This window comes from Diceros bicornis, chromosome 32 (genome assembly GCF_020826845.1).
Source record: "Diceros bicornis minor isolate mBicDic1 chromosome 32, mDicBic1.mat.cur, whole genome shotgun sequence".
Lineage (NCBI taxonomy): Eukaryota > Metazoa > Chordata > Mammalia > Perissodactyla > Rhinocerotidae > Diceros > Diceros bicornis.
In genome coordinates this window covers 33,436,956-33,456,987 of record NC_080771.1, presented here as the reverse complement: position 1 = coordinate 33,456,987, position 20,032 = coordinate 33,436,956, and the positions used below count along the sequence as shown (strand labels likewise).

The 20,032-nt window shown below is 50.7% G+C and overlaps 1 protein-coding gene across 5 annotated transcripts in view; it reads right to left on the bottom strand.

Moving 5' to 3' along the window:
* The window catches only part of ATP2C2 (ATPase secretory pathway Ca2+ transporting 2), a 70,201-nt gene that overhangs the window by 25,057 nt on the left and 25,112 nt on the right, over positions 1-20,032 (bottom strand). For 4 of the 5 annotated variants that reach the window (XR_009216455.1, XM_058528383.1, XM_058528384.1 and 1 more), the window contains 8 exons: positions 16,329-16,418; positions 15,186-15,221; positions 15,024-15,085; positions 11,752-11,860; positions 3,941-4,090; positions 3,780-3,848; positions 3,366-3,441; positions 326-392 (listed from right to left, as the gene is read on the bottom strand). Coding sequence is in view for 4 of the 5 variants with exons in the window: in XM_058528383.1 (XP_058384366.1) it covers positions 326-392; positions 3,366-3,441; positions 3,780-3,848; positions 3,941-4,090; positions 11,752-11,860; positions 15,024-15,085; positions 15,186-15,221; positions 16,329-16,418 (659 nt within the window). In the remaining variant the exon portion in view is untranslated. The remainder of the gene's footprint in view (positions 1-325; positions 393-3,365; positions 3,442-3,779; positions 3,849-3,940; positions 4,091-11,751; positions 11,861-15,023; positions 15,086-15,185; positions 15,222-16,328; positions 16,419-20,032) is intronic. The other variant, XM_058528385.1, reaches the window with a different exon arrangement.

Sequence of the window (20,032 nt, the reverse complement as noted above, 5' to 3'; positions counted from 1 at the left end):
CCATTCTACAGAGGAGGAAACTGAGGCACAGAAAGCTAAGGAGCTTGCCCAAGGTTACACAGTTAGTAAGTAGCAAAGCCAGAATCTAAACCTAGGCAGGCTGGCTAGACCCAAACCCATGGGCTGAGAGCGACAGGGACAGAACTCCCTGTTGTCTGCTCTCATTCATTTTGCAGGCGTTCGCCGGGTCCCCACCCCCCACCTGTCAGACAATGTGCTACTGAGAGACGCGGAGGAGGGTGCATCCGCCCACGCCGGGCCTACTCCTCAGTCTCCCCCTCCTCTGGCTGCACTGACGAGGGGAGGGTGGGCACGGCGCCCTTACCTGACTCCAATCGTGAACATGCTGAGGAGCTGCTTCCCTTGCAGCCAGCCCGTGAACATGATCAAGCCTGGGGAAGAGAACAAACGTATACATACACACATACGTACACATACACACACACAAGTACATTCTCCATTGTCCGAAGGCATTGCAAACTCATTTCCTTAAAGAGTTTACAGGATTATAGACACAGGACAATGATTAATAACCTCAAGGACTTGCAACCACTCTCCTTTTCTTTTTAAGGAAGGTCCTTCCGTGCCTACAAAAAAGAATGGTTTTACTTTCTCAGGGAAGGATCAAGCCAGTTCAAGTTAAAGAAACAATTAACCAGTTTATTTTGGGCTGTTTGTAGACATTTACAGATGATTCCAAAGGTCTCCCCATGTGCCGCACGTACCCAAGACTTCCCCCGGAGGTATCTGATGTGGCAGGCGACAGCTGCTCCCGTGAGGGGCAGATGGGCCACTGTTGCTTAAATTATTGTATCCTGACGTGTTCCTGATTAAATCTATTTCCTTTTCCGTTTTCTCCTTCATCAATCGTTTACCCAATGTTTACTCAACACCAGGCCCTGTGCTGGGCACGGACACACGGACACGGTCAGAGACGGACCCTGGAGGCAGAGAAGTGGCAGGAGCCACGCTGGGATCCCTGGAAGTGCACAAGATGTCCTGGCAATGGGGAAAAGTTCTGGGGCCGCCAGGTGCAGCCTCAGTTTTCTCATCTGTAGAGTGGGGATAATGACCACATCTTCCTCAAGGAGTTGTTTCAGGATTTAAGACGTGACAATCCATTTGAAGTGCTTAGCACAGCTCCTGGCCCACAGTAAATGCCCGTCATTAATTGCTGTTGCCATGGTTATCAGAGGTGAGGAGGGAAGTGGGAAGCTGAGTGGAGTTGCTGTTGATGCCCCTTGGAGGACTTGCTAAAGAACTCAGCTTTGTTTTGCAGGGAACGGGGAGCCAGGGCAAGTTTTGTGCTGGTAGTAGTGGGCTGTACGTGTGTGTGTATATTGGGGGGGGGGGGTCACAAGATCTGAGTTATTATTTTTTCATACTATGATTAGCAATAGAACTCAGAAGTCGAATAAAATCTTAGCTGGAACCCAAACGAACCCAAATGCAAAAGATTAGAGGAGTAATCTCTATTAGAAATAAGGGGTGGGGCCCGCCCACTAGGACCTGCCCCCGCCCTGGTGGCCTCCCTGCAGCGGAGCGCTGGAGCGCGCACAGGGGCTCAAGAGCCGACTATGCACATCTCTTCCCAAATCCACGCTCGGGAACTTCACACGGCAGCCTGAAGTTGGCCACGCTGAGAGTATTTACACCACAGAAATTGGCAGACACTCCTTTCCCCTGGAAAGCCGGTTGTTAAGCGTTTACCAACACACACCACTGCTTCCCCGCCTCTCCTCCTTGGTCCTCTAGGGATTCATAGAACCCGGGTTCAGAACTCCCACTCTACCAGAACGTTCTTGAAATATTTATTAAAAAGAAAAAAGTCTGAGTAATATCATGGGCTTGGCCACGGATGCACCAATTCAACCAAGTTCTAATTTAAGTCCAGGAGTAATGGCTTATACAAGGCAATGACCTTGAAGGACCTCTGACTCGGGACTTTTTTTTTTTGAAACAAATTTCATCCTGTGGAAAGGATTGCTAACACTATCTATTTGACAGTCTGCCTTGAGGCACGTCTACTCGATATTTGTTCTTGGGGCTGCTGAGAGAGGAGGAGCAGCCCTCACTGTTACAGCTCAGTCCCCTCTGGGAACCCCAGTCGTCCAGGCATGTGTGGAAGACTCTCTCTATAACAGGCCAGACAGTAAATCGTTTCGGCTTTGTGGGCCATACGGTCTCTGTTGCAGCTTGGCCATTGCAGCGTGAAAGCAGCCACAGATAAATGTGACGTGGCATAGCTGTGTTCCAATAAAACATCGTTCATGAACACTGAAATGTGACTTTCATATAACTTTCATTTCAATGAAATATTATTTCAATTTTTTTCAGTCATTTAAAGATGTAAAAAATATTCTTTGCTTGTGGGCCATACAAAAATAGGGGGCGAACCCAACTTGGCCTGGGAGTCATGGGTTCCAGTCCCGGCTCTAGAGCGCAAAAGAGGCCTCTGGGCAGCCAGGGCCATGTGGGCATTCTATTCTGCCAGAGATGCCAGATCAATATGTGATGCCAAGGATGGCAAGGGAACGGCGATGCATAGCCACACTCCCGTCCTGCGTCCATGACAGACGTCACTAAGCCATCACAGTCCTCTTTGCCACCAAACCTCAGCACAGCCTCAAAATCCTCTCACGGCACAGAGCCCCAGTAGCTGCCATCAGACTTGGCAGGTTAAGATAAAACCCATTTTCCATCACCGCTCCAGGACAAAGTAGGGCAGAGAGGAGGGAAGAGGGCATAAAGCTACTTAAAAACAGTAAACCTAGGGATTTAGCCAACTCTGAGCACTAAATCCAGAGCTGAAACCTGGAAAGGAGACTGGACATTGGAGTGTTGGGAAGGGTGGCCGAGGAGGACAGAGCAAGCAGATCTGTCCCCAGTTAAGAAGCGGCAGAGGGGATGACTTCAATTCCTGGTCCATGCCTTGAAAAGCTCCCACAAAGCCCTCACAATCTCTCTTTCCCCACCTGCTGGCTGAATTGAATTATGGCCCACCTCCCAGGACCCAGAGGGAGGGAGAGCAACAATACAGCAGGGGCCTGGGCCCGAGTCAGTGTTTGGAGGCGAGCTATCCAGGAAAGCTACTCAACCAGGAACACGCCCACGGACTGCGGTGTGAGCAAGAAAGGAACGTCACCATGTTAAGCCATTAAAGTGCAGGGGCTGCTCATTACAGCAGTTGGCCTGGTCTGACTAAGACAGAAACCTCTTGTTGCTGTCAGGGCGTCTCTGATACCAACCCCTAATCCTCACCCAGCTGAGCAGCACGATATTTGAGAAACAGCTGTGGCCGCTCAGGATGGCTCCCTCCCCCACCCCCGATCCCCAGGACCCAGAGCAGAAACTGCTTCACCCACCAATGATGCCGAAGGAGAAGAGTGTCAGCTGCTTCCCCAGCTTGTCCATGCTTTTTTGTAGAGGAGTTTTAGGCGTCTGAAAGGATGAGAACAACGGGTTCACTAGATGAGCTCCCAGCAGCATCCCCCAGCCTCTGCCTGGCTCTGTTATGTCTTGAGCAGAGTGACGATTACACAGGGACACATATATAAAAATTCATTGACCACTACATTTAAAACCTGCACGTGTTACTGTAAGGTATATCTTGACCAAAATCCTAATAAATGTTTTAAAATAAAAATAGATTTTTAAAAAGTGTACTCCCAATAACTACATGACCCTCATTCCTAAGGGGTGGGCAGGGCTGCTATCACTAGCCGAGAATAATCTCAAACCCCGGCTGACAAGAAAACCGAAGCCCCACTGGCCCTCACCTCTTCGGCCTGCATCATCTTAAACACTTCTCCGAACTGAGACTTCTCCCCGGTTCCGATCACCACTCCCTGTGCTCGGGAGAGACAAGGGTGAGACGCGCGGCTGGGCACCAGCCTGCTGGCGAGAGAGGCTGAGGCCCCCAGGGCAGCCCGGGGCTCACCTGCCCCTTCCCGCACTGCACCAGGGTCCCCATGAAGACGATGTTGCTCAGGGCGGTGAGGTCCCCTCCGCCCGTCAGCGGGCTGTCGGTTTTACTGCTCGGCTCAGCTTCTCCTGTGAAACTGGACTCATCCACCAGGAGGTCTGTGACCTAAGTGACCAGAGGGAAAAGACCATGGGATCTGCCCGCTCACCCCATGAACGGGCTTTAAGAGCACAGAACGGTATCTAGCACCTTAATGTTATTTGCCAACTGACAGCACACAAGAAACACGCTAAAATCAGGGAACAAGTACCAGACCGTGGTCTCAGATGCCTCCAGGAATCAGAAAAGCTTTGAACGTGTGGCCCCTCTCGAAAAACATAAAAGTCTTATACCCTTTGTAAGCATTATTTTAAATTTTAATATAACGTTAAGAAACTTAGACAACGGTTGATTTAGAATACATCTTCCAAAACACCTGGCCCTTTCTCCCAACACTCCATATCCTACCTACCTTGGAGATTCCTGAGCCATCCGTGTGGTTTGAAATCACTGAGCCAGCCTAAGGTTATGTCAACACCAGAAACACATGCACGGGCATAGATACACACACACACACACACACACACACTCACACACACCAGGAAAGGAGGAGGGATGTGCTAATGTTTCTAGAACACCTACTATGTGCCAGGCTCTGCCCTGAGCACTTCACAAGGCTTATCTCTTAATCCTCACACCCTTCATGAAAGATGCTATTTTCTCCATTTTACCTATGGGGAAACTGAGACACAGAGAGATTAAGTAACTTCTCAAGGTCACACAGCTTCTTAGTGCCAGAGCAATGGTTTGAACCTAGGCTCTGGTTCCAGAAACTACTCTCCTAACCATCCTGCAAAACTGACCGCAGACCCAGCAGGCATCACTCAAGAGGCGAGTCTCCTGTGGCCAGAACTGTGCCAGATACCGTGGAGGACATCAAGAGTCTAGCGTGGGTCCTACCCCTCAGGACGGTGTCGTTTGAGCATACAAGACCAATCCAGAGAGAAAAACCATCCTCCTACAAACTCACAAGAGAACAGTGAGGTCAGCATTTCTCAAACAAGGGTCTGTGAGTTCTCTATAATTTCAGATTTTTAAATTCAATAACAATCCTTAAAAAAATATGCACACTGCCATCAAATCCCAGTCCCAAGGATGACAGGGGCTTGTAATGCCCATCTCTCCCTGTTCCTTCCTAACAGAACCCTCACGGTGTTGGGATGGCGATACGCCCTGCCACACACCCCACTTCCCAGCCTCCCTGTAGCTCATGGTGTCTCTACCCTCCGGACAGTGCAACGTAAGGAGAAGTCACCGACGGTCCCGGGGAAGATCTGTGAGCGGACAGGCCTTCTTTGCCTGCCTCGCCTTCCTCCTCCTCCTTCCCTGGGCCTTTGTTACCATGACAGGAGCTCCAGAAGCCATCTTACAAGCATTAAAAAGACAACCATACCCTCAGGAGGGCAGTGTGGAGGGCTGGGAGAAGCCCGGTCCTTCATTTCATGGTGGAGCCGCCATATTGGCTCTGACCCTCCACTTCTGAACTCTCATTATGTGAGAGAGGAATAAATCCCCAGCCCGTTGAAGCTAATATATTTATCTTAATCTAGTACCACAGACAAACACAACTACCAACTGATCTAGAGTTTGCATTAGTGTTTTTTATCCCCAGGACATATAGGGAAAGTCAAATGACCTCATGGAATAGCTCCTAACTCACAATGAAAAAAGAAATGGAGAACCAAGTCACCCAGCACCACAGGTTGCTGACTCCACTTCCCCATGTCAAGCGGAGATTTAGTTCCCAGAAAACACTGTCTAATAATAATAATAATAATAATTTGAATAAGTTGTACTTTTAAAATTTGGCTTATGTTTACAGTTGTATATAAGTTTGAAGCACACGGAATTTGTAGCTACCTTTATGTTTGTACACATTTAAGTAACACTGTAATAAAAATAAGTCAACACTGGGAAGGAATCCCTCTGCCAACTGAGTTTGGGAGAAGTAATTAGAACAATCTGATGTTCTAATCAGATCTAATCTGCAGCAGAAGGTTTGGGAGTGGGAAACAGGCGAGTGGAGTGGCTGGTGTTGGGAGGATGATCTGGAAGAGAAGGAGAGTTTCCTGGAGGATCTGGGGCCTACAACAGGCCTTGAAGGATGAGCAGACATGGGTGAGTGAACCTGGCAGGTTCTCTAGAGAGGGAAAAGGCAAGTTGGAGAACTGATGGTGGGTGACCTTAGTAACAACACACTTGATCAAAGCAACTGAGAGATGCGAGGCAAAGAAAAGACCTCTCTTTCCCCAGCACCCCACCAACACTACAAGAACAGCAGCCCTATGTGCTGAGTGTTGGCACCAGTGCACCCTCTTTGGGATACAGGTTCTGGGGAGTGGGCAGGGGTGGGCGCTGTCCCAGGTGCTGAAGCCATAGCGGGAAGGAGAGCTGCCGCTGCCCTCAAGGAGCACTGAATGGAAGATGGACTTAGTTATGATGAGCAGGCACAGGCAACACGAGAGGAGGTTTGGTTCCCCTGGGAACACGAGGAGCTTGACTGGAGTGGAGCACTTGTGGAAGGTGTGGTTGGAACCCAATTGCACTTGGCGTTGGTTAAGAAATTGGGATAATACCTTGTAATAATGAGGGGCCATGAAAAGTCTTGAGCAGAGGAGGAAGGGACTTGGATGAGATGTACAAAATGATGCTAGATATTGGAAGAAGTAGGCCAGTTGCCTGGGGGAGGGGAAGCCTACAGTCCAAGAAATACCGTGAGGCACTGTACGGCTCCCAATGAGGGGGTGGCAGTGGGCATGGACGTAAGAGCCAGAAGGAAAGAATGAGAAGAGAACTGGCAGCAACTGGAACTAACTAGACACGCGGAAGTAGGCAGAAGTCACTAAGGTTTAGAGCTGAATCCATTTCACAGAACATTTTTAAAATAAGCATATTTGATCCTAATAGTATTTCATTTAGGTCTAGTTGGCATTGGCAGGAATCCAACAGGTCAAGGCTGAGGGAACGCCCCAACTCTCTGAACCAAGACCTAAACCTTAACTCTTCCTCAGGTTCATTTGTTCAGTCTTTTTTGTGTGTGTGTGAGGAAGATCGGCCCTGAGCTAACATCTGCCAATCCTCCTCTTTTTTTTGCTGAGGAAGACTGGCCCTGGGCTAACATCTATGCCCATCTTCCTCTACTTTATATGGGACGCTGCCACAGCATGGCCTGACAAGTGGTGCATCGGTGCGCGCCCGGGATCCGAACCAGCGAACCCCAGGCCGCCGGACCAGAGCGCGCGCACTTAACCACCTGTGCCACTGGGCAAGCCCCTCGTTCAGTCTTTTTTTTTTTTTTTTTTTTTTGTGAGGAGATCAGCCCTGAGCTAACATCCGCCAATCCTCCTCTTTTTTTTTGCTGAGGAAGACAGCCCTGGGCTAACATCGGTGCCCATCTTCCTCCACTTTATATGGGACGCCGCCACAGCATGGCTTACCAAGCAGTGTGTCGGTGCGCGCCCGGGATCCGAACCAGCGAACCCCGGGCCGCCACAGCGGAGCGTGCACACTTAACCGCTTGCGCCACCGGGCCGGCCCCCGTTCAGTCTTTTTTAGTTCCAGTCTTTAAACGCTCTGACTGCATGTCCCAGAACCCCTGGATCTCCACGCTGGTTCACCAGCGAGACTTCTCAAAAGTTCTTCTTCCTCTTTTTTTAAAAATCACATTTGCAATTGTGACAGTGATTTGGGACACTTTAGTTTTTCCATTTATAAAACGGATGCGTGGGGACTTAGCACATCCTTTTCCCACTTGTGTTTTGTGGAACCCACACGTGCAGGGAGTTAATTGCTGCTCTCTGGAGGAAGGGTTCCACGGTGAATCAAGTTTGGGATACATGAGGTTGAACCCAGTGAACTGGTTTTCTTCTGCACAGCACTTGTCAGAGCCTTTACTATGCAAATCAGTGCTGTGACTCTCCAGGTGGGGGCTGCAGTACCTGGAACATCTCGTGGGGCAAGAGTGGGGAGACCCTGGGCTAGAAGGTTGCTAAGTCTTGTTCCAATACTAACCCCCCAAACACAGCAAGACCTCAGGAATGAGAAGGGTTGAGTCATCCTGGTGGGGAGCAGGTTCCAGGTGGCAGAAATGGCCCTCCCGCATGGCAATCCCCTTGGTGGAGACACACTGCAGGCAGTTGAAAGCAGCAACATGTCCGGCTTCTAGGTCAGGGCTAGGCACACAGTCAGGGCCTCCTCTGCCTAGAACAGCTGATTCGTGTCCACTCCAGGTGGGCTCAAAAGCCACTGCTTCCAGGAAGCCCTCCGTGACTGCATTGGGCCAGGCAAGCCCGTTGTGTTTGGGAAATCCAGAATTCCCTGTACTTTCCGCTCAAGCTCCCCCAGCAGTCGTTGAATGGTTGCCTGTCATGAGTAGATGTGATTTGTCTGTCAGTCAGGCTAAAACTCACAAGCACAGGTCTGTTTTCCCCACTGTCTCCTCAGCACCTGGCACAGGCCCAGGCACACAGCAGGCGCTCAGCATATATTTGGTGAATGAATGAGTGATGGGGATACGAGGAGTGGGGTGTGGGGAGGGGGCCCTGAGGCAGGAAGGGAGGAGGGCCTTAGTGTGGTGGGTTGAGTAGTAGCACCCCCATCCCCCAAAGATGTCGACGTCCTACTCCTTGGAACCTGTGGATGTTACCTGATGTGGCAGAAGGGACTCTGCAGATGTGATTAAGTCAAGGCCTTGAGGTGGGGAGATGATACTGGGTGATCAAGGTGGGCCCTAAATGTCATCACGAGGGCCCTTAAAAGAGGAGGGTCAGAGATGTGCCCGAGAGTCAGAGAGATGTGAGGACAGAAGCAGCGGTTGGAGTGATTCGGGCCCATGAGCCCTGCCAACACCCTGATTTCCACCAGGTGAAACTGATTTTGACTCTGACCTGCAGACTATAAGATGATGCCTTTGTGTTGTTTAAGCCACTATGTATGTAGCAATTTGTTACAGCAGATATAGGAAATGGATACACTGAGCAAACCCAGGGGAGAGCCAGAGCCAGGAAAAGTCAGAGCAGCAAGTCACAGGGGAAGAGAGCACGCAGCATGTGGTGAAGGATGTGGGCCCTGCAGCCAGGCGGTCCGGGTCAAATCCCCCCTCCCCACTTCCTGCCCTGTGACCTCAGGTGGGCTCCATCTTTCCCGGGGTTCTGTGCCCTTGTTGTAAAATGAGGTACTGTTCTCTTAAGGTTGTTGGGAGATGAAATGAGGCATTTTTAATCCACGGTTAGCACAGACCTGATTTTTTTTCTATGTTCACATTAGTTCTCGTCACATGAGAAAAATAAAGGGGGATAGAGATTAAGGGGGAGCGCCTGGACCAGGAAGGAACAAAGCTGGTTGTGTGTGTGTGTTTGGGGGGCTTCTGGTGACCTCCTGGGCACCATGTCAGGCGAGGGGGCGAGTGGCCAAAACCAGAGCCGGGGCACAGAACTCGTACAACACAGAGGCCGCCGAGGAGGCAGCTCGGCCTGAAGATGGGGTACAATCAAGGGCTCACGTGCGACCCCGGCACTTCCCGCTCAGGTGCAGACAAAGGTGCACCTGCTCCTCACCTGCCGGTGCTCCCGCCTCTGAGAGAAAGCATTACTTGGAGTCCTGACAGATCCCTTTTCCTTGTAGAAACATGAGGAGAGAAAGGGCAATGGCCCTGCTCGACCGGCTGGCCCACATCGGCCTGTCACCGAGGCCTTGGCCTTAAACTATAGGAAGAGAAAAGGCTTTGTGACCTCCACACACTATGCAAACAGGGCTAGCATTTGGGTCACTTATTTTAAGAACTTTCTTGAACCTGCTGTTTCCTGGACCTAAATGCTTCAAAATGCATAGGAATCTCTCCTGGACCTCAGAGCTTAATAGCTGATAGAAATACTCTCCCGTGAATAAACAAAGCTGTCGATTGTTCAACGGAGTGGAGAAATACCAGAAAAGAGATCTGGAGGGTTCGGGGCTAGTAGCCGGGAAAACCCTTTGCAGAGTCGATCACCAGGTACGATGTAATTTCACGTAAGCCAGGCAGGAGGAAGCCAGCTGAAGTAGGAAGGGAGTTACCCGGGGTTTAAAAAATTATCTCGAACTGTTGTAGAGACTGGTAATGACCCAGGACAACGTCGGTCGCTAACACTCAGTGACTGCTGACCCCCGAGAGGGAGCATGCCAGCCTGTCACAGGTCTCCGCTGGTTTAATTCACAGTAACCCCTGAGGTGGACATGGTCGTCATCCCCTTTGAAAGATGAGGAAACTGAGGCTCAGAGAGGCCAATCCCTTCCGCAAAGTCACACGCTGGGAGGTGCAGGGTGGGGGTGTGAAACCAGGGCCCTCTGACTCCCGACGTGCGCCCCTCACTCCCCCCCGGCCGGGCACTGTTCTCAGCACTCGGCATCTTGAGGTCATTTAATTCTCACAACCACTCTTTGGGCACTATCATCCCCCATTTTACAGATGAGGAAACTGAGGCAAGGAGAGGTTAGGTAACTTGCTCCAGGTCACAGTTTGTGAATGATAGGCCCCAGGCTCAGACCCAGGCTAATGCCCAGGCCCAGGGCACTAACCACCCGACTCCACTGATGCGTGTCCTCCTCACTGGCTGCCCCGCATCTGGACCCCGCCCCCTACCTGGGGAACCCCCCACGCTGCGAGGCAGAGAAGTGGACGATGTCTGACTGGCTTCCCTAGCCCTCTCTGCGGTCGGGCTTGGCCACTGGACAACGGTTCCTTTAATGGGACCCACACACCCTGGACTTGGAGTCGGACACTGAACGCAGGTACAGGGAGGAGCGGGCGGTGAGGAATCCATTCTGGTGTGGAACGGGCAGGAGCAGGAGCGTGAGGGTGAGCGCCCCTCCCTGCTCGCCCTAGTCTCTGCCCCCTGGAGACGAAAGTCTGAAAAGTCCGGGGCAGAGGGGTTTGAGGGCGTGTCCCTCTGTGTCCCTCTGGCCCCCGGCTCTACTTCAAAGCCTGGCTAAGACTGTTGTAAACGCAGGTCCCCAGGGTTGGCTCCCAGCCTCAGTGCCTCTCTCCATCCTTCCACCCCAGGCCACCCTTTTAACAGCATGCTATTAAATAAATAAGTCGGCAGATAACCTGTGATTAATCTTTTATCACTAAAAGCTTTGAACAATTCTTAAGTATTCTTGGAAGGAACCATAAAATAGATTACTCACATCAACAGATCCCTCTGAACTCCACGTAACCTTTTCCTGAGAACCCAGGATTATCTCGGAGAGCCTTACCCCTCCTTCTGTGAAGCTGTTACACCCTGACCCCCACAAAGGTTAGGGAAACAGCTTGCCCCACACCAATGTCCCCAAACCGCCCTGTTACAAAAGATTGTGCTATTTTATGTCTTTGTTGTTCTGTTTCCCTCTTTGTGATTAAACCGTCTGAGATCACTTCTTTCTGACATCAGTGTGGCTGATTCTAGAAGCAACTCTTGCCTCATTCCTCAGCCCCACCCTGGTTTAACTCGCTGCCGCAGTCTGCTGTAAACTAGAAAGTCACGTAACCAAAATTCATTAGGCTTACACTTAAAATGAGAATAAATAATCTGTGAAATATGATTTGAGGGGCTTTGTGCTTAAAATTAGCTTGTTTGCTAACTTCCTGACTCGGTGTGAGTGCCTGTGTGTGTGTGTGCGTGCACGTGTGGGTGTGTGAGCAGGAGAGTGCCTGCCGCCAATAAGCCAAGTGTCTGCACACCCCACCTGCAGGGCTCGGGGACCCTCACCTCGGTGAGACGGATGTCTGCAGGGATGCGGTCTCCGATGGAGAGAGACACGACGTCTCCGGGGACCAGGTCTCGGGCCAGCAGATGCTGGAGCCTCCCTTCTCTTATGCTGCGAGGGAAATGGTAAAAAGCAAAAGCACCCTGTTGACACCCCATTTTTATGCACTTGGATAAATTTAAGCAAAGATAATAGAAACCCACTTTCTCTTTCAGTTATGGACAAACTCGTGCCTTTATGGTTTTATTATTTTTTAAATTCACGTATCCTAAAAGACTTTTGGGAAAGTGTGTGGCTTCTGGGAGACTCAGGGCCCCATCTCAAAAACGGGGCTACTACAGTTTACCCTGGAAACAAGGCTGGGCCACACGGCCTCCAGAAGCTTCTGCAGGTCTAGATCAGTGGCTCTAAAGCTTCTTTAATGGAGCCGGCAGCACTTCTGTCCTCAGAGAAGGCATTCCACTGGTGTGCAGGGACCATCTGGAGAACTCAGGAACTTTCTGATGACCTTAGAATCAAACCCAAAGGCCCTGCAAAGGCCCTCTAACCTGGGCCTGCCTCCTCCCCACGTCCTGCCACTCTCCCTCTCACGCCATCCAGCCCTGGAACACACCCAGCTGTTTCTAGTCTCAAGGTCTTGGCCGACCTTAAATCCTGGAGCAGACATCCCCTCTTCCTTGTTAACAGAATTCCATCTTGTTCGGTATTACCCTTCTCCCCACATGCGTGCTCCAGGGGGTGGGTCGTGACTGGCTGAGCCCATCACAGTGAGCCCACCCCCTGCCCATGGCTGGCTTAGGAACAGGCACGGTCTGCAGCACTGGTCTGTGAGACATGAGTGGACATCTGCTGGGAGCTCGTGAGAAAGGTTTCCTCACTCTGTAAACACACATACACAGATGGTCTCTTTTTCTGTTCGACCTTTTCATGTCTGGCTGTGATGCCTGGAGCTGTGGCAGCCATCTTGGGAACATGAGGGGAGCCAGCCAGAGAACAAAGCCAACGAGCTGAGGATGGGAGAGTAAAGAAATAAAAGGAACAAGTCCTCAGTGCTATCTTGAACTAACCCCTCTGTCCCTCTGCCTTGTATCCTTTGCCATGAGATAACACAATTTCCTTGTGGTTTGTGCTGCTGAATTTTCTGTTCCTTGTAGCCAAGAGCACCTATCAGATATACACCTGCTGTTTCCTCAGCTCTTCCCATGGCTGGCTCCTTCTCTTTCTCAGGCCTCAACTTAAATGTAAGCTCCTCCTTAAAGACCAGATCAGGGCAGCCTGATCACCAGCTATGTAAAGTTGTTCCCACTCCTCCACCGGTCAGTATCGCATCTCCGGCAGGTTTTTGTTTGTTTTGATTTTTATGCGGCTTTGGGTTTTGGGGGGTCTTTTTTGGCTTTAATGCACCTGCCGCATTCCAAAATCATCTCGTTCCTTCACTTTATTACCTGCCTCCCCTGGTAGGAAAGTGAGGGCCCTGAAGGCCAAAGCCGTCCCATCTTGTTCACCCGTGTAACCCTGGCACTATTTCTCCCAGCACACAGTAGGTGCTCACTAAATATTTTATGACTGCACAAAGGATGGAGGTGGTGCAGGAAGGCTCTGCATGGAAGGTGTTTCTCCAATTTGTAACACAGGTCTCAGAGGCTCAGCGAGCGAGGCTGTGTATCTCCAATGCTCTTTCAACTCTAGCAGGCTGCCTGCCACTGCTGTCTTGAGAATAAACTTGTCTTTTAGAAGTGACTTCAGGGGGCATCAATAATGCATACTACTCACCTGAAAGGCCAAGACTTGATATTTAAACTTAAGATCAGATCATCAAACCACATACATCATTTATGCTTCCGTTTGCTCATACGATTACATCACATCACACACCTGGATTTCTGATAGGCTTGTTTGTCCAATTATTAAGCCCAGACATTCTTACTGCCCCCAATGAACCTTCTAGAAGTGACTCATCCTCTCTCATGCTTCCACATCATCCTCTTTTTGTCTCTATTTTGTTTATTTTGTTATTCAATATTCTCTGCCTTGTATCACACACACACACACACACACACACACACACACACACACACAACTTGCTTGCTGATTCCTTGAGAGGCGGGACTCTATCTCACTAGATCTTTCTATCCCCCAGCCCTGTGGCTCAATTGTGCCATATTTACCCAAATATATGTTAAGTTTCCTCCCCAAGAATTATCCTCCAGAAAATAGTTACTGGATGTTTAGGTCCCTCCAAAGCACCTCGGATCACATGATACTTTAGTTACTTTCTTTTGAGCAGCAATGCATATTTGGGAAAGACACACGACCCTGAAATGACCTCAACCTTTCCTAGTAGAGGTGAAGGAGAAGATTTTGGCCTTTTCTGAAATCATTTCCTTTTTACAAGGAGAATAAATGTGTGGATTATTGGTATACTAAAAATTAAATCGAGAAAAAGCCAGGCCTGGACCATTTTCCTTTCTGTGTCTGCAGCTTCCTCTACCAAGGGCACCAGCCCTTGCACACACCCTAAGCCTGAGCTGTCCCGTATGGTAGCCACTGGCCCATGTGGCTATTTAAATTAAAATTAAACAAATGAAGAACTCAGTTTCTCAGTCACCCCAGACACACTTTAAGTCCTCAGTAGCCATATGTGACTAGTGATGCCATACTGGATAGCACAGATTATAGAACATTCCAGAAAGTTCTATGGTACAGCACTGCATCAAGCAGAAATGCCCACGAGGTATCGGCAGAGATTTCTGTCTTTTCTTTTTCCTTTTTAAACATCTTTGGTAAGGGCTGTATGATAACAAATGGCAACGTGGAAATGTCGGGCAGGAAGGGGCTGCTGATCGACTGCCTGGGGTTCCTTCTCGAGTGGCCCCACCTTCACCCCAGTGTTCCAACGCCTCGGCTTGTCAAAGTCCCTCATCTCACCCTCGTCTGAGTCCACCCTCTCCACACTCTCCCGAGGAAAAATGCACAGTTTTGACACTGTATCACAGGTTTCACGGGCTGCCTTCTCCCCAAAGCCATTCCCACTATCCGTGGCCCCCAGGCCAGGCACCCTGATTAGACACTAGTGACAGAGTTGAGGCCCAGAGAGGTCGGATGACACGCCCAAGGACACACAGTACTCCACTGGCAGGGCAGAGCCCGGGTATCCTAACCCTGGTGAGACAGGGTTCTCCCATATCGCACCACAAAGGATACAAATCTTGCCAAACTTGCGAGCCCACCAGCTCCTCCAGTGAACCAAAGTCCCAGGGGGTCTCTGACTTACCAGTTACATTCGGGGGGAACCAGCTTGGTCAGCTCTTCCAGAGACTTCTCCGACCTGTACTCCTGGCAGGAAACACATCAAACATGCTGATCAAGGGTGGGGGCCCCACAGAGCTCCTGTCATGCCCCAGTTACCCCAGCCAGGGCCTCAGGAAATACACACCTGGATGAAGGCCACCGTCACCACGATCAGCACAGCCTAGGGGGCAAACGGGAGGGGCGTTAATAGGCAGCTGCCCAGTGAGCGAGTGAGCAGACCCACGGGAGGTGAGGGGAGGGGCTCGTCTTTCAAAATATATTCCCTTTCTTCTTGCCAAGTAAGTGCACTGTGCTGAAATTTAGAAAACAGGCAACCCCCCCCAAAAAAAGAGAGCAGAAAAATCACCCCAAATTCTACCCCGAGGTTCACATTTTGGGGTGCCCTTCTAGATTTTTCTGCATAGACACTCTAACATAGGATGATGTACACAGACATATTCTTTTATAAACTGCCTTTTCCACTCAGCAACATGCTGTAAACACTATTCCACATCAGAAGACGTGGCTCTAACCTCAGCCTTTTAAACAGAGGCAGTGCATTCCATCACGTGGAATGAGCCTGTTTTTGTATTTTAAAGAGCACATGACAGAGAGAAGGAAGCAGGAGTGACAGCCATCAAAAGGTGCTCAGGAGAAGCCAGATATAAAAGGTCACACAGTGCATGAAGCCGTTTACATGAAATATCCAGAACAAGTAAACCCGTGGAGACAGAGAGCAGACCGGTGACTGCCAGGGGCTGGGAGTGGGGAGTGGGGAGCGACTGTTTAATGGATATGGGGTTTTCCTTTAGGGCAATGAAAATATTTTGGAACTAGATTTGTGAATGTACTAAATGCCACTGAATTGTTCACTTCAAAATGGCTACTTTTTAAGGTGCTTTAAATCTAAATAAGAAATTTTTTTTTTTAAAAAAAGGTTCCCAGTGGCTCTCTCTGGGTAATGGATTATAAGCGATTACTCTTTGTACGACATGCACAGCCAGGACCCAGCAATCCCATCCAAGAATCATGGAAGAAGAGTTCACGACAACATTGTTCCCAGCAGCAAAGAACAAGAAGCCACCTGGGGGTCTGCCCAGAGAGCGCTGGCCACATAAACCAGGACCCCCCAGTGGAGGGGTGGAGAAGGACAAGGATTTGCTTTCCTTTTTTCCGCTGTATTTTCTATTTTTTTCTCTATGGCCAGACTCTTTATTCCTCGCATAACAGAAACAAGCAGAGACTCAGCAGGCGCCCTGGCCGCGGGGCGCTGTCCCCGTGCACTCACCAGGGCGATGCTGACGGCGTCCTCGTACTCCCGCGTGAGGACGCTCACCAGGGCAGAGGCCAGCAGCAGCATGATCAGGGGGTTCTTAAACTGAAAGACGGAAACAGGCCGGTGGGTTCTTTTCTAGTCTCGCAAAGATCAGAGACTGGGCTTCACACCGCCAGGCAGCGGCCACTCTTCACTCGCAGCCACGCTGCCAGGTCAACGCTACAGGGATGGACGGGAGGCGGGGAAGACCACCGCCATCCAGTGGTTCTCCTCCGCCAGAAATCCCATCCCTGCAGTTTCTCTGACCCGGGCTTCCTGGGGTCACCCTGACACTGTTCCTGTCAGGACACCGGTCCTGGCCCTGCCTTTGAGTTCTTGGTCTCGCCTGGCCACATCTCCACAATGCTGCAGGTTAGGACCTGTTCCCTCTGGTGGGATGCCAGCCCCCGTCCAGCATGGCCAAGGGTTCCCTCCTGCCATGCCAGTCCCCCAATCCTGTGTGTCACAATCACACCAACCTGCTCCTGTAACTGCCTCTGGGGGCTCCAATGATGTCCTTCCCAAGAACAGGTGTTCCAGAAACTTCCCAAAAGGATTTTTACTTTATGATTCTATGTATCTGCCCCCTCATTTCACATGTACATTTCAATTGTTACAGACAAGTGAAAGGAAGCATAAGCACAAACACAGAAAAACAGGATCAGAGAGAGCAGACCAAAGATCAGGATCAGGGTGAGAGTCAAAATATCAACAAGCAAGTCATGGTTGTTTAAAATGGGGCTGCACATTTGGCTCTGAGCTTCCCAGCAACCAAAGCAAAATGGGAAATGTGACTGGCTGTGTGATTCATGCTGCTCACAAAAGGCAGCACATCAGTGTCATCACGCCAGTGTGGTGCACGAAGGGATTTAACGCCTCCCGCCCCAGAAATGCTGTGCTTTGTCTCCTCTGTATGAGGACAGAACACTTTGTGGTTGGCTCACCAGCAGCCTTGAGTCAGCCACAGCTTCTACTGTGAGTCATTGAGACTGAGCAGCTCAAAGACAGTTCACCTTCTGAGCTCTGTCTCCACCGTTACCTCACTGAGAAACCTCAAGCAAGCCTCTAACCTCCCCAAGTCTCTCCCTTTCTCTCGGCAGATGTGAGGGCTGGAGGTCATAGTGAGAGTAAAGTGCCCCACCCGGTGGCAGGTGCATAGTAGGTGCTGTAATACATGGCGGCCATGGGGACTACAGGACCGGTTATAGAAGCTACTCGATGAACATTAGGCGAAGGGAGGAGCTGTGGCTGCCTGAGTTCCCGAGAACGGCCCCTCCCTCAGGGCTCTTGGTCACACAGCTGGCCCTCAGGGAGGCTCTCCCATCCGTCCTCACTGAGGTGGGGCTGGGCCGGGGGTCATCGTACCTTTGGGAAGAACGGCCCTCAAAGCCAGCCGGCCTGCTGAGCCCGGTGCTTGGGTCTCAGACGCAGCGGGGAGTGGACTTGGGGAGGCCTGCAGCAGAGCTCCCCACAGAAGCTGGAACCGCATCGAAGCTCCCGAGCTGGACCTTATTCGGCCAGCGACAGGCTTCTCCGTAAGCGTCATGTCTCCGATATGTAAATAAAGTGTCAGTGAATTTTGCGGACCTCATAAGCCGTTCCATGGGCATGGAGTCACAGATCAGGAAAGGGCTTAGAATAAAGCAACTGAAGGGATGCACCATCCAAAAGCAAAGGGTGCACGTTGTTCAGACCCCAGTTCCAACAAATCAACAGTAAAGAGGCGTCTTTGAGGCCTGTGGGGAACACTGGCTCTGGACCAGGCACTGGAGGATACTGAAGTGTTAATGGCATTATTGGGATAATAGTATTGTTGTTATGGTTAAAAAAAAAGAAAAAGAAAAACATCCTCCAATGGTAGAGACATACACCAAAGTATAGATGGTAAAATGATTCAGGATCTAGAACTTGTTTTAAAATGTTGCAGTGGGCTGGCCCCATGGTGTAGCGGTGAAGTGCGCGTGCTCCGCTACTGGCAGCCCTGGTTCAGATCCCGGTCGCGCACCTTCCCAACACGTGTCAGGCCATGCTGTGGTGGTGTCCCACATAAAGTGGAGGAAGATCGGCTGGATGTTAGCTCAGGGCCAGTCTTCCTCAGCAAAAAAAGGAGGCTTGGCAGATGTTAGCTCAGGGCTGATCTTCCTCACACACACACAAAATGTTGCAGAGAAAAAGGGGGGATAAAAAAATGTGTCAAATGGGTTGATAATTATTGAAGCTAGATGATGGATATTGGGGGTCATTCTATTATTCACTCTACTTACGTGTATTTTTGCAATTTTCTCCAATAAAATGTTGAAAGAAAGATTTTGGTCAGAGAAGCCCCCGTTTTGGTTCTGAGAGCACCTGGCAGCTGGAGATGGGGGGCTGGGGGCAGCTTGCAGAGGGTGCAGGCTGCCCAGTCTGCAGGCTGGATGCAGAGCTGCCCGGCAGAGCTCGCAGTCATTGCCAAATACTCCCCCCAGAGGTGGACCCACACTTTCCTCAGAAATCCAGGGAGGACGAAGTGCCAAAGCAGAGGGAAATGTGAGCTCATGGAGCGTCTGTGTCCTGGTGCTGCTGTAATAAACGACCACAACCTGGAGGCTAAAACAGCAGACACTCATTCTCACAGTTCCGGAGGCCAGAATCTGAAATCAAGGCGTGGGCAGGGCCGTGCTCCCTCTGGAGGCGCTGGGGAGGATCCTTCCCGCCTCTCCCAGCTCCTGGTGTTGCTGCCATCCTCAGCGTTCCTTGGCTTGCAGACGCATCCCTTCAGTCTCTGCCTCTGCTGTCACACGGCCTCTCCTCTCTGTGTGTCTCTGAGGCTCTTTGCTTCCTCTCATGAGGACCCCAGTCATCGGATTTAGGGCCCAAGCTAATCCACTATGACCTCAGCTTAACTAATCACATCTACAAAGATCTTTACAGATAAGGTCATAATTTGAGGTTCCAGGTGGACAGGAATTTTGGGGGGACACTATTCAACCTGGTACAGAGAGGAAAAAGCCCTCAGTTCAGTGGAGTTAAGATTTCACTTCAGCCCTGAGCCCATCACAGACTTCCCATCCGGTTGGATAGAGGTGAGAAGAGCGGGGAGACACACAAACACGCACCGGACACCCACAATGCGCCAGGCTCTGGGCACCTCCTGAAGCCCATTATCCTCACGTGCACCAGGCCTCTCCCTCCTTGGGCCTCTGCACTTCCCCTCCTGCAGCGCCTTTCGTCCAGAGCCTCATGCAGCTCCCTTCCTCACTTCATTCAGGTCTCTCCTCCAACACCACCTCCTCCGAGCACCGGTCAAATGCCTCCCTTGCCCACCCGGTCCTCAACAGCCGCCCCCTGCCGTCCCTTCCTAACTCCTTGTCCTGACTTGCGTTTCCCCACCACAAGCGCTGGGTGCCGTGTTACATACGAAGCCATCTGTCTGTCTGTCTCCCCAAAAGCAGAAACTTGCTTTGGCTGCTGCTCTGTGCACAGTGCCTAGACCAGGGCCAGGAGCATAAAAGACATTTGTCTGGAATGAATGAAGGAACGAATGAACAAATGAAGCAGCGAACCCCCACTTTTAGGAGGGGAATCCGAGGCGCGGTGGGGCTGGAACTGCTGCTCAAGGTCATACAGCAGAGCGGATATCAGCACCGGGTCTGTCCGGCCCCAGGTGTGTGTCTTCCTGTGCAGGTCACTTTGATAAC